Raw genomic sequence first — 14,234 nt, forward strand, 5'->3', positions numbered from 1 at the left:
AATCACATTTAAACAATTTAGTCACATGATCAATGCGATTGGTCAATTCTTTCTTCATCCGAGATCTCGGACGGATTTCTAGCATCGTGGACACTGAGCTTTAGAAATTGGTCCGAGATCTCGGAGAGAGAAAGAATTAACCAATCACATTTAAACAATTTAGTCACATGATCAATGCGATTGGTCAATTCTTTCTTCATCCGAGATCTCGGACGGATTTCTAGCATCGTGGACACAAGGCTTAACACATGTTCTATTTAGAGTGCAAAAGGTGTAACACCTCGTGTTCCTCACGACATCTAAAGCAGCTGCAAATAAACTACTTCAATCCCAACCAACCCCAACGTCCCCAATCCAACTTGCTTCAACTCCGAAGCACAGTATATACAGTAGCGCAACTCTCTGTCGGCACCTTTGATGCCAACGTGGATAAAAATGAACTGCACATGCGCGAGCGAGGTATGTAACCAATCAAGGCATTGATATTCCATCTCACCTCTTCTCTCTGTTGTAACCTTTTCTCTTTTTCTACTTTATTGCATAAGGTCTGTTCTTTTTCCACTGTAAGTTCTGAACTGGTGTACACTGATCCAATAAGTTCAGAACCTTCGAAAAATAACAGACCTACACAATATACATTATATTTAAAACAGAAAATAAAATAAAAATGAAACATGATAGATATACATTTATTTCTCAGGAAATATAAGGAGATTCGTACTTATACTTAACCTTTTTTTATTTGCAATGATAGTCAGAGTTACAAAATATAAACGCAATAAGAAAACTAATAATAATATAGCAATCCGTTTTATTTTAACTGATCGATATTACTTATCTCCAATTTGAAATATTCTTCCTTTACTGTTAAAAAAACGGTGTTAAATTTATTTTTTAAATTTCTTCTTATATTTGTCAGATAAAATCCAGTTATTCGACTAATTCAATTTACTATATGTCAAATCACAACAATATTAAACCTGTTACATGTTATTTAAAAAAACGAATAAAAAATGACTGCGTTCAGCGTTTATTTCGCAAATGTTGGAAGTTTTCTTTGCGCTGATTGTATTATACTTTTAGATCTAAAGGATTGGTGGATTCTATCTTAGCACACAATCATAAAAATGGTTTCAAAACTGTTGTGTTCCGCTGAAACGTACCTATTACGTTAACTAATTGATAATAGCTGCATTCAACAGAGAAAACTAATCAGTTATAATTAATCAAAACTGTCACTTTCTGTTAAATGGCTATTTAAATCTCTTATATGGACATTTTAACGGTGCAGACAGACAGCGACAATAAAGAGAAGAAGCGAGATGGAATATAAGTGCCCTGATTGGTTACATACCTCGCTCGCGCATGTGCAGTTCATTTTTATCCACGGTGAAATCGTGAGAGTTGCGCTACTGTATATACTGTGTCCGAAGTCTGAATGCATGTTGTGTAGCGTTAGGTTAGGTGTACTCGCTCGTCCGCGGGATTGTTCGCCGGCAGGAGTCGTAGGAGGGATTGAGAAGTTCGTGGAGATGATGTTAGCCAAGGCGTCTACCTAAATTGCTTCGAGACCTCGGTAAGTGCCGTTGCGAGATCGCGTGATGATCGTCCGGGCGGCGCGGTACATACATACATTTTCGCCGACGAGGAGGGGATAGGAACCATAACCTGTACGCGTACCTGCGATTTCGATTTTCAAAATGGCGTGCCAAGTGTGAGAGGCAAGGCATGAACTCGCCGTCGTCCGTCGTCGTCGTGACATACTCTGTTGTTGATCGTTGACTCGCGAGCACGTGTACGGTGCCGCTCGCGTGAAGCTGTCCTCGTGAAGGAGTAGTTATGCCATCGCTCGCGCGTATGACGTAGGACGTAGGGAAAATCACTTCTTCCACACATTTTTCTTCTTTCCTCTTTCTTTTTTCTCGTTTTCGCTTCTTGATGGAAATCCCGATGGAAATCTCGATGGAAATCTTCCTAACGGCGTTCTCCGTGGTATTCAGTTTATTAATAGTGTTCCTCCTTGTTGTGATAGGTAAGCACTCGTATCAGGGCGCTGATATCTTGATCATGATGCTTTGACATAATTACGTCATCAGGAAAAAAAAACACGCGGATACGACAGCACAAGTTTCTCAGTTTTTTGTGCTCAGTGCGGATTTGCGTACCGGTACTGTAAATGCGATCGTGTATAGACACCTAATTGTGTTCTAGTATTTTTTAAATTTAGTGCAACACTCGTATAGAGCTCATGTTTTGTATGTAACGCTATTAGTGATAAGCATATTGTTTTGCATTATGTCATGCTTTACATACACATTTACATTGAGTGACAGTAAAGAGCTTGCTATAATATATTTAAACGCTATGTAGAATTATATATATATATATATATATGTATACATACATAATAAATTTTATAATTCAGGCTACGAATTTGAAATACGTGATTAATGTGCTTGTATTATTAAAATATTAAATCGAACAAGAGATAAGAATGTACTCCAAATTCTTATCGCGAATTTAGTCACTTGCATTACACCAGATTAGTGCATACTAAAAGCTGCTATATGTAAAATTAAGAAAGTTAAATACACAAATATAAATATTTTAAACGATTAAGCACTCAATAATGATATTGTAATGTTAACAATATTTAACAATGTATAGATATATGATCGGAACTTTAAGCACTAAATTATAGAATTTTATACATATCCCTATAAAATTTATAATTTAGGCTAAGAATTTGAAATACATAATTAAAATGCTTAAAGCACTTATATTATTAAGATGCTATTAAATTGAATAAGAGATAAATGTAAATATATTTCAAGTTCTTAATCTGAATTATAAAACTTACTCAACGTGAAATCATGCATGTTTCATTATTATTATTTTGTTTTTATATAATTGCATATTGTATAATATTTATACTATGATTTCTTTTCCAGGTTGGTACTTAGTTTGGACGTTCTTCCTATCACGGTTCCGCTTTGTGAGAGAGTTAACGGGGAATGGAATGAGTGAATCGTCGTCAGTTAACGATTTGAGGAATGGTCGCGCACGCATGAAGAAACTTCGTCGTGACTAAATATCGGACAATATATTGGAGCAATCATTTATAATATTGATAATACCAACACAACGGTTTTGTATAAAGTAAAATTAATCTTGGATACCTGACAGAATATATATCCAACTAAAATGTCTGTAAATATACGTTGTGCTACTACAGAAGATCTGCTGAATATACAGCATTGCAATTTGCAATGTTTACCTGAGAATTATCAGATGAAATATTATCTATACCATGCTCTGTCTTGGCCGCAACTGAGTTACGTAGCGGAGGACGAAAAAGGAAGAATAGTGGGATATGTGCTTGCCAAGATGGAAGAAGACTGTGAGGACAATCCCCACGGGCATATTACCAGTCTCGCTGTAAAGCGCTCTCACAGAAGACTAGGTATCGCGCAAAAGTTGATGAATCAGGCCTCTCGAGCGATGGTGGAGTGCTTCGGAGCAAAATACGTTTCATTGCATGTGCGCAGAAGTAATCGTGCAGCTCTCAACTTGTACACAAGCAGCTTGCAGTTCGAGGTATCGGAAGTAGAGCCAAAATATTATGCGGACGGCGAAGATGCTTATGCTATGAAACGAGATCTCACCAGCTTCCATCATGAAAAGGCTCTTAGAGATAGAGCGCACAAAGAGGGCAATGTTCATACGCATTTAGGTAGATGCTGTGGCGATCATTCTTAGTCCATTCACAGCTGCTGACGAAACCGGATTGATTCTACTCATCAAAGTTTGACCTGGTACACTAGTAAAAATATTTTATATGCGACTGGAGGATGAAAGTTGTTAAAGTTTGCACGATGGAGTAAGATTGGATTTTGGGACTGTTTTCAGTTTACGCAATGTGCGCAATGTAATTAAGACTTATAAATATATAAGAAATAAAAGATTCTGGGCAATCTAATTAATCTTGATTTTTTTTCATTATAACTTTATTGAATGACTGAAACTGTAATTCACATGTAACACGCCACTATGCAAAATTAATTGTTCAGGGCGTTGTCAAGCGTGTTGTTAAAAAGTATGGTAGAAAAAAATAATATTTTACAGCACTGAAATGGGCTCAATTTATACAGTTCCTACTTACACTTTAAAATCGGATCTATATTTATCTCGATAGATAGATATTTTCTTCTTCAAATACTTTATCATTTTCAGTGTATTTTGGCTTAAAAATTATTTTTGACATTGCACGATATTCAAATAAGTTTACTCCACTAATGCATCTCGGATGTACCATTATGCTTGTGTATACATACTCCATTTCTGTAATAGGAATAATTATATTATGTATATATAATATGTATAAATATATCTATATACAAATAAGATGTCCTTAAAGTAACATAATTATTCAGTTTATAACGTATCTCAAGTTTATAAACAGCACGAAGTCTAATGATAAAATGCAGGATTTGTCCATGCGTGATTATATTGAAAACATGATTAAAGCGTCATTAAGAGATATAAACAATTTTTGTGTAGTCGACGTTTCTTTAAAGACATCACGCATGCTACATCAAGAGATTTCGTTTTCAACTTCTTCTCTGATCTTGGAATAGCTGCCCTCGGATAAGTAGCTCGTAAGTTTACAGTAATACCGTTACATATATATTTACGAGTGACCGCGAGGATGATGCACAACTATCGCTAAAAGATCATCCAGGTACAAAAGGGAAATTAGGGAAATAACGAATTGATGTTCGCGATAATATCTATAACGTCGTTCGTCAGGGTTTTACAATAAAAAGAAACCATTCCACTTAAATGCTATAACATGACATCTGAATACGGTGATTCAACGCGGATAAGCACCTATCGATTCGACTATCATATAAACTTCTAAATATACAAGTTATTTCTATCTATCTATATATATATGTATATAACTGCCTGACATATGTATTATATTACAAAAACACTTCCTCAATAAATTATAATACAAGTCTCATAAACGAGGTTCGCGTATAAACGCTTCTCCATGCGCGATATGCTTGAATATCTAGTCTCTAAAAAAATAAAATGTAAGATAAATGTCATAAATCCTTCTGAAAGGATCGTTTCATCTTTGTTATACATAACAGTAAATCACATTAATCGATCAAAATAAGATAAAAAAAAGAATTCGAAGGAGAGATAAAACCTCCAGATAAATGGGAGAATTCTTATAAATGCTCGTATCGTTAAAGCTGCAACAAAACAGCCTGTCACATTTTAATACACGGCTAGTAACATGCGTAATCGCATTCACAATCACAATTATATCTCCGTTATTTAAACGAGGCGCGGTAAAACTCTAATAGATACAAAGTTGGATGGTTTCGCATGCGTTGAGCGAATGCTATAGTCGGTGAGCTATTTTTAAGTACACTTTCGCACGTGGAGAATGCCATTAGAATAAGTGCGCCGCAAATTAGCAGTTGGATCGTATACATACTTTTGGCTTCAACAGACGTGAACTCGAAGATAATCTAGCTAATCTTTTCAGATCTTAATGTGATATTGTTCGGTTTAGCTTTAGTCCTTAAGATCCAATTTAATGTAAAAGATAGAGAGAGAGAGAGAGAGAGTTTCAATGATTATAGATAATTAAAATTTCATGATTGATCCACTTGAAAGTTATGAAAATGCAAAAAATGATTTAGGAGATAAAACGAAAATTCTGAATGCGATATCCTTTAAACATTTGCATTGTCAATCTGTCACAGGACCTGCTATAGATCTAATAAAAACATCCGTTCGTTCGCTTTATCAAAAAGGCGTTATTGGTCTCGTTGTGCAAAAAGATTCGCGAGTACGCGTAGTTGCCGTGGAAATTTTTGCGCGTTAACAAATTCGATCCGCCGCTGATTGCGGTTCACAATGTGCGCACGTGACTAATTCATTGTTATGGAAGAGCCTGGTAAAAAGGCCTGGGCATCCGAAAAAGTCGTAACCCGGCGGTAAAAGCTTTGTATAAAATTCGTTAAAAACTGTCTTCCAAAAAAACTGTCCGCAAAATAAATAATAATTTGCCTTTATGGGATATCCCAAAAAGGTACTGCTCGCAGAGGAATCTGCGTTGAATTTTCTTGGTGTCAATTTTTTGATATACGATCGAGTTACAAAAACAGAAACACGGTTGTTCCTCAATTCGACATTGGTATTCATATCGGTCTTTTGCCTTTAAGTAAAAGCAGCGATGATTCTTCACTACAGGAAAACACTTCAAACCCGTCATTAAAATTGCTAGTCATCGATTTCAGCAATATTGGTTAATTGTAATTGCAATTTAAGTTCTTCCTTATTTTAATTCTTTTCAAAAGAACAAGGAATTTGCGAAAGTAAAATTACGGTTAACTGATATCGGTGAAACCAGTTCTCTAAAAGAGAGATATGAATACAAGTCTATTCGCGTGTGTAATGTTCTATTGTATACATACATCTATAAAACTACTAACACGTTTAGCTGCATACGTCGTGGGCGTATATCCGAAATGGACTTTACGACGTGGTAAAACAACGGTGTTTACCAGGTCGCAAATTCGCGAAAGCCGTTTCGGAAATGCTTTACTCAAGTCAGAAAGCTATTGGCCTCGTTATACTCCGTTTCACATCACACGTCTACCTGAATGTCTAATTAAACGGCTACATATATTTCCTATGAAAGATTACAATGCTTATATTATTTTCGAGTACATTACAAAGACACTCGTTCCAGGGCTGTGGTTTTCTTCGTTTCTTACGATCTATATACCGGAGCTTTGGCAGTAGCAGGTTCCTATTTTAGGCCACGGATTTTCTTTATAATGAAATAGGATAATAGCTGCACGAGACGCACTAAAGTGTGCGAATATCCGGACATGTTTTCACTTTCGTGAAGCGTATATGGATCATGTTTGATTATTTCGCCATTTAATATCGAAACTGTTGGGATTCTAACAAGGGACGTCACTCAACTATCCGGCACCGATTTGATTCTCCGTGAAATATGTTGTTAGACACAAAAATCTAAGAGACACGTATTTTTTTATACGTGTCTCTTAGATTTTTGTGTCTAACAACATATTTCACGGAGACTCAAATCGGTGCCGGACAGTTGGGTGACATCCCTTGTAAGTGAAATTCTTTTGCACTAGTGCTCGTTTAAAAAAAAATAACAGGCTTATTCAGTACTATTGTATTTCTATTCGTGGCTGAATCTCAAAAGTCAGCCACCAATGATTCTCCCAGATAACGCTTGAAAGACCACATCCATGAGAAATTCCTGAGATACTTTTGATCCACTTTCGTATAAGAAAGAATATTCTATTTTTATCAACGTGCTGACGATTCTTAGCAATTCCTTTAAAAATCTCGACGAAGAAAGAAAAAATACACCGAATAGACTCGACATGATCTCTCAAGCGCTGTCTTCAAATTATCAACGCGATATCCAATTCTAATCGCGAGATAAATTCAAAAACGCGTTACGCGTTTGAATCTTCTGCAGTCTCAAAGTTTCTCCGTTAACGAGAAAGAAACTACCATGGACCGCGTCTCAATTGAAGGAACTTGTGGTTTCGTGACCGCATCGTGACAATTCTCCTCAGGGCTGTTGAGCAGCGTGTATCATAGCGACCTTAAGATCCTTGGCCAGATGCGAGACGTCGACGACGCTGTCGACCATCTCTTGGACCGCGGTAACACTCGGGAAGAATTGAGCGGCTTGCTTCGTCTTCTGCACCGTCTGCCCAAGCGCCTCGTTCAGAGCGTTCGCACATTGTAGCACGCGCGTTCGCACATCGTTGCGTGTCACATTTCGGTGCACCGTGTCGCCGATATGCACTAGTCGGTGCGCACTCAGCACGACGAACTTGCCGTGAGCTAGGAAAACCTATAAAATTTTATAGCATGTTTTAAACAAATCTTTCTTAAAGTTTATCTCGATAATAAAAAAAAAAGATTAGAAATTATTTGAAGAATAAATTGATTTGAATAAATAATTATTATTTGATGAACACAATAATATAATGAACAGATATCTGTTAAATTTGTACGGATAGAATATTGATGGAAGATTTATAAAAATCACAAAGATAATGCATGAACAAAAAAGGATAACGATTAATAATGTCGTTTTTATTTTATACATATGTACACTTGAAACAGGTATATTTAATGATTTTGTTTATAATATATTTTATCTTATTTTTTATATATTCTAAGATTCAAATATTATTTTCTAATATTATTGTTTCATTCTTGATTTTACGATGTATACTTTACTAACTACTTATCTTTAACCGCGATGCCGGTTGCGTGCAATGCACTTGTGAAGGAAAAGAGGTCATCGTGAAAAAGTAATGGAAACATGCAGTTGACGTGAGCTAACTTAAGGCAGTCTGTCACACAATAGCGCACTGCTGATATCTACGAGTCTATCATTCTTATCGAGACTGTTGACCCAAATGCATATATAGGTATTTAAGTTCCGCAATAAAAAAGCGCAATGCTCAAGCCAAATGAAAAAATGGAAGAAATGTTTACTGAATTTCTGAACGATTGTAATAGATCTTTAATCTCAACTTTTCTTATTGAATAAAGATAATAAGCGTTGTTTCATAAATTAACAACCGTTTCAATTTATGAAATAATTTTTGAGAAAAGTATCTTTAAATAGAAAAAGAATCGTAAAAAATTCAAATCTTAATTTTTATCGTGACGGAAATGACATCGATTGTTACTTCAGCCAATGCTCAAGGTCTACGTGTTTCACGTGAAGAAGCGCGACGGGTGGTGCCAGTATTACAAGAACTGTTACAATTCTACTCGCCTTGGGTGGTTGATTATGCTCCACCGTTTGCAGAAAGGCGTCGATGGCATGAGTTAGGTGTGCGCCGTGTGTGATGACCTGGGCGACGTAGAAGGCCAACAATTGCTTGTCGTTGGGATCCATGGGCGTCGGGGTCGTGGGTGGCATCTGAATCGCGGCATTGTCCGCCTCGGACACCAGCAGATCGTAGTTGCTGCGGAGCTCCTGCGGCAGCGAGGCTCGCAATTCTTCTCGTTGCTTCGCTACAACCTCTCGCGAGTCGAGATTTACGTAGTCATAATCCTCTCCGGCGCCGCTATTGTTGCTGCTGCCCGTGGAGATGATCGACGCTCGCTTGAAGAGCAACGTGGAATTTCCCTGCACAGACAGAGCCTCTTTATCAGCAACAAAGGCTCATTGCTCAAATGTCATCAACTTCATTTGCATAACTAGTATTTAAAAAATATAAAATATAAAAAGATTTAAGAAAATTTTTAAAAATTAATTTTTTTTATTAAATTCAAAATAAAAAAATTAGATTATAAGTATTAAATGTTTTTATCTTCTTTATCCATTTTAATTCTTACAAAAGAAATAAAAAATTAAAAAGAATGGAATCCTTTATTTAAATTTAAATTTTAATAAAATATATATTATTCTAAATGTTCTGGTCAAGAGTAGATATTAAATGTTTCTTACTCTTTTATCTTTTCCATTTTAATTTCTACAAAAGAAATCGGAAATTAAAAAAAAAGGATTCTTTATTTAAATTTCCTTTTTATTTTCGAAATATAATTACACAAAAAATATATATATATCAATAAAATATATAAATGGATAGTAAAAAAATGAAAGAATTTTAAGACCAATTCTTCTATTATTAATTTCATCAATAAGTTCATCAATTTGATTTAAAATATTTAAATTAATGCATCCTTTTTCTCTTCAGGAATATTGTGACGATTGTTCGTTTCCGTAAAATCGGAAATTGTTATTTGTAATAAATATATTAAATCTTACAGCTATAAAAGATACTTACTTGAATGAAACTAGCAACCTGACGAACGTCTTCCGTAAGTGCTCGAGCGCACGCGATCAGCTGATCAAGGGGATCTGACTGCATAGGTAGGAGTAGTGAGGACGGAGGTCCGTTAGTAGGTGTCGGTGTATCACCACCGCCACGACAGAGTTTACTCGCGTCCCATTCCATCGTGTCCAATTCAGTAGCGGCTTCCTGTACGAGCTTGTCAGAATCACGAAGCGCCTTCACTAGCGGTCGTAATTTCGTGGCCAGGCCCTTATCTGGTGCTTTGCCTGCATTGCCCAGTGTACCTACGCGCAGAACACGATCTCTTTCAAATTTCAAAAGCTATTTTATGTTTCAGTATTTATAGAAAGATAGGATGGATTGTTGTGCAGTGAATTTAAAGAGTTGCAAATATAAATATAAGAATATATTAAGCTCACTTTGAACAATCTATATATACAATTAGTGTCGAGAGAGAGAGAGAGAGAGAGAGAGAGAGAGAGAGAGAGATCAAAATAGAATTTTAATATTTTATTTCATTAAAATAACGAAAATAATTTTCATGATAGTTTCTATTGCATTTAAGAATCAAGATGTTAAATCGAACTCTTTATTTACTTACCTTCCGCGAATTCGGCGAGATCGTGAAGAGACGTTCTGAGCCTGAGAGCAGCTAGCCTTAGGTCCATGAGGGTAGCATCCAATCGCTGTGGCGTTCTCCAACCGGGGCTCACGAAGCCCAGTAACCTCGCTATCGCAGCGGACGCCTCGCTCTGCAATCTTTGCAAACCTTCCAGAGCGGAGTCCAACTCCAATGGAAGCTCCTTGCTAACTGGTACATCGTAAATCTGTTGCGATGGTGGCGGTGGTGTCGGGGTCTTCGGTATGGGGGTATTGTGTCGGGACGGCAACGAGGACGCTGGAAGACGCGGTCGGGGTACATCGTAATCTGGAGCGGCCAAACTCGATCTGGAATCCAGGAATCGTTATGCACGCGGGAAAACGAGAAGCAAAATTTTAGATTGGAAACTTTTCAAATTTATGGCTGACGACATTGCCAAAATCCTAGTAGTGGAAGGAGAGACGCAATCTTGAATTTCTGACGCAACTCGCAATACTCTTTAAATCATCCTTTGCAGGATTCTTGGAACTCTGTTCAGTTCTTGATTTATTTCACGCGAGGAACTTCTCGGACGCGTAAAGTTTTGAGATTCTTGGACTTCCAAGAACGTACGTCCAATGGAGTTACCATAATGTTGTAACCGGGAAATTTCCTGAGCCCGAATAGCGTGACGCATCGTGGAAATGCGAACGGATGTACCTGTTCGATCCGCTGAGGGAGCCGTCGTTGGTGAGGCTGGAGGCCGAGCTGCTGGGCGTGAGGGGCTGCAACGGTCGCGGCACGTCGTAACAATCCAGCGGTGTAATGCCGGAACCGCCGGAGCAATTTGAGTTGGGCGTACAGGATGTCGGCGGCCTTGGGATATCATAGCACGATGGAGCCGGACTTGGGCTGCTCGCCGGCGAGGGGATCACCGGGATCGCGCGTGGTGGTACGTCGTAACACTCGTTCACGTCGCCGCCCCCATTGTCGACAGAACTTCGCACATTGTTGCTCGTATATCGTCCTACGCAGGTAGAAGTTAACAAGATTTAAAGGAATCCTCGGATCAACTTCTGAGTACTGAACAGGCAGGGAAGCCATTTCACACAGACGCTTACGGTATGCTGTGTTATAGAAAGGATAAGGCTGGCGTGTGGATGATAAATGAGATAATTCCAGTATAAAATATTTATTTTTCGTATACATGTATATGATGAATTTTATTTGCTCTAAATAAGAGAGCATTCCAAAATAAACATAAACACAATTATATATTTTTTTACGCATATTTATAAAAATAAAGAAAAAAATTCCATAATTCTGAATTATTTTGCATATTGAAACCTAATAATATTTGAAGTTGAGATATTGTATGTTCCGAGAAAATGTTCAGAAAAAAGTAAATAAAAATAGTGAGTTAAACTGAGATTAAAATTAATCTCACATTGGTGGAAATTAAACCTAATTTAAAAAATCCTAATTTAAAAAATGAGTGGCTATTAACTATTTCAGAAACTAACAATGACAGACATGAAATTAATCAATATCTAAGTCACTGAATAAGTATTAGTAGACGGTTTTACCACCATTATTATTTGGTTATAGGCGGAATGTTTAGTTTGCGAATAATACGTACCCGTATTGTGCGAATGCTCATTGTTCGTCGAGTTGAGGGGTGACTCGTGTCTAGAGGGTGGCGCAGGACTTCCCCGACTTGCTGGGAGGTCGTACAGGTAGACATCCCCACACTTCTGCGGCGTCACAACCTGCATAATCGAAAACAGCAAAGCAATTAATTTTATCCAGATTAATTACCAGAGTTTCTACGTTTTGTGTTTCCATCATCTACGTTCGCAGTTGAACATTTTTCGTCGTGTTTCGCTCATTATTCTATCCGCAACAATTAACTGCAAGTTTAATTTTAATCAAAATTATTCAAACGCGTGAAACTAAATTAAAAAGCACATCCATTCTAATAATTCTCCAAATTAAATTACGACTCTAATATGTATAAAATTAATATATCGTCATTACATTTCTGATAATTTATATACATATAAAATAATATATACCTATATATAATATTATATTTTATACATGTATATATGTATATGAAATTACAAAATTAATACTAATATTTATTATAAAATAATATTGTTTATATATATTGTTTAATTTTACATTACTCGCGTGGGATTTTTAATATCCCAACATTACATCTCAATTTTTGTTACTTTTTTGTGCGATGATTTACAATTAAATAAAGATTAATAATATTCAATATATTTTTTAGATAAAAATAAACGTAAATTTTTTTTCAATTGTAAAATAATTCGCGCTAAATATAATAACGTGTATAAAGCACTTACATATTTAGCGAATTTATATTTTGTAAGACTGAGATAGGTATCTTGGACATCCATTTTCAGAAATATAAATTGCATAATCTTTTCCAATATATCACACACAGTATTAAATTTATTTTTAAAACCACGTGCACTTTTTCGAACCATCGTATCCGCGTTCTCGTTTAAGTAAGTGTCGCTATTTCACATGTATGCCCCAGACATAAATGTGTCGTGGCAGCGTTAAGATTTTCTAAAACTCTTCGACAATAATCAACTTGGAAAAAGAGGAGAGATAATACCGGGGGCTGATTCGATAGACGCCACAGGAGCTAAATCCACGTGAACCGTGCTCGTGACGAAACTCGTAACGAAGTTATTTGCGCGAACGCCAATCAGCTCTGTTACTCTTTCCACTGTAAGCGATGTGACCTCGAGGATCTCGTTTGAGTGCAGCCCGCCACAGCCGCGGATTAATTCTACGAGATCGGTAATTGAGTTTCCTACGAGGATCGAGAAGAACTCGAGGGGAAAAAAGGGAATTTCCCTATCGGCAAAATTGCCAAAGCGCCGTTCTTTCGATGAGAAACACGCCGTAAGGTTCACGATTTATTCTGCACGAGATACACATATTGTACGAAACGTTTGATAACAATAATAACTCGATAAAGGGTGTGATACTTTTCGTAAAAATATTATGTACGATCTCAGATAAAGTAATATTTCTTGCAATAATAGTTCTTCGAGTTCAACGATAAAATTTAATTTGTGAGATTATTATTATTATTATTTTAGTTTGATGGTGTCATAAATCCGAAAGTAATTGGTGCGCAATCATGTATCTCTGAAGTAAATATATTTTAATTACATATAGAATTGTTATTCTAACTTTGAGGCTTGACACTTCTTTTTACTTATTGTTAATAAAATTATATGATTTTTACCGTATCTCCAAATTTAATCGAATAGTATTTTTCGTTGTAATTTAATACTGAATAATATATAACAAATGTATAATTATAAAAATTATATATTTATAATAACATAAAGAGACTATTTGAAATCTTTTAAAATTAACTTTTAAATTAAAATTTTATTAAAATAAAATACATTTGAGAAATGAAATTTTCTTGTCTGCTAACATTTTCGAAATCTGTTAAAATAGCGCTTATTAAAAATGATTAAAATAATATATTTGAATAACTTCATATATCACAAATTAAACCACCGGCTGGACGTAACAGCGGCGCAAGCTTGCACATTTCGAGCGTTGAACCGCTGCGCCGGGAAAATGTAATTCCGCTGATAAAACGTGAAAGCATGGAAGCCGATGCGACGGATAAATATGAGAGAAAAAGGGGTGGCGAAACATCCCCCTTAGGAGAGTGTAATCTCGGAGGCTCATCGGCC

General features: G+C 36.3%; 3 protein-coding genes across 4 annotated transcripts in view; 2 read left to right on the forward strand and 1 right to left on the reverse strand.

Moving 5' to 3' along the window:
* Positions 1 to 1,428: 1,428 nt before the first annotated feature.
* LOC108720601 (small integral membrane protein 13) lies at positions 1,429 to 3,167 on the forward strand. 2 transcript variants are annotated; one of them, XR_001936533.1, is made up of 2 exons: positions 1,429 to 1,576; positions 2,952 to 3,029. XR_001936533.1 is itself a non-coding variant. In XM_018444702.1 (2 exons), the coding sequence occupies exons 1-2, from the start codon at positions 1,939 to 1,941 to the stop codon at positions 3,089 to 3,091; spliced, it is 234 nt and encodes a 77-aa protein (XP_018300204.1). In that variant the 5' UTR covers positions 1,688 to 1,938; the 3' UTR covers positions 3,092 to 3,167. The 2 variants fall into 2 exon arrangements, 1 of the variants encoding a protein (XP_018300204.1); XM_018444702.1 differs by lacking the exon at positions 1,429 to 1,576 and adding an exon at positions 1,688 to 2,032 and having other exon boundaries at positions 2,952 to 3,167.
* Positions 3,127 to 4,353, forward strand: vnc (GNAT family N-acetyltransferase vnc). Its single transcript, XM_018444699.1, has one exon. It carries the CDS (start codon positions 3,205 to 3,207, stop codon positions 3,757 to 3,759), a length of 555 nt encoding a protein of 184 aa, XP_018300201.1. The 5' UTR covers positions 3,127 to 3,204; the 3' UTR covers positions 3,760 to 4,353.
* Positions 4,354 to 7,128: 2,775 nt separating this feature from the next.
* p130CAS (Serine_rich_CAS and FAT-like_CAS_C domain-containing protein p130CAS) overlaps positions 7,129 to 14,234 on the reverse strand; it is a 64,807-nt gene continuing 57,701 nt past the window's right edge. The window contains exons 4-9 of the mRNA XM_018444674.1: positions 12,116 to 12,245; positions 11,197 to 11,503; positions 10,498 to 10,844; positions 9,888 to 10,180; positions 8,870 to 9,226; positions 7,129 to 7,930 (exon numbers count right to left, since the gene is read on the reverse strand). Coding sequence (XP_018300176.1) covers positions 7,643 to 7,930; positions 8,870 to 9,226; positions 9,888 to 10,180; positions 10,498 to 10,844; positions 11,197 to 11,503; positions 12,116 to 12,245 — 1,722 coding nt within the window. The 3' untranslated portion in view covers positions 7,129 to 7,642. The remainder of the gene's footprint in view (positions 7,931 to 8,869; positions 9,227 to 9,887; positions 10,181 to 10,497; positions 10,845 to 11,196; positions 11,504 to 12,115; positions 12,246 to 14,234) is intronic.

Source organism: Mycetomoellerius zeteki, unplaced genomic scaffold, assembly GCF_001594055.1.
Source record: "Mycetomoellerius zeteki isolate Tzet28-1 unplaced genomic scaffold, Tzet1.0 scaffold153, whole genome shotgun sequence".
Classification (NCBI taxonomy): domain Eukaryota; kingdom Metazoa; phylum Arthropoda; class Insecta; order Hymenoptera; family Formicidae; genus Mycetomoellerius; species Mycetomoellerius zeteki.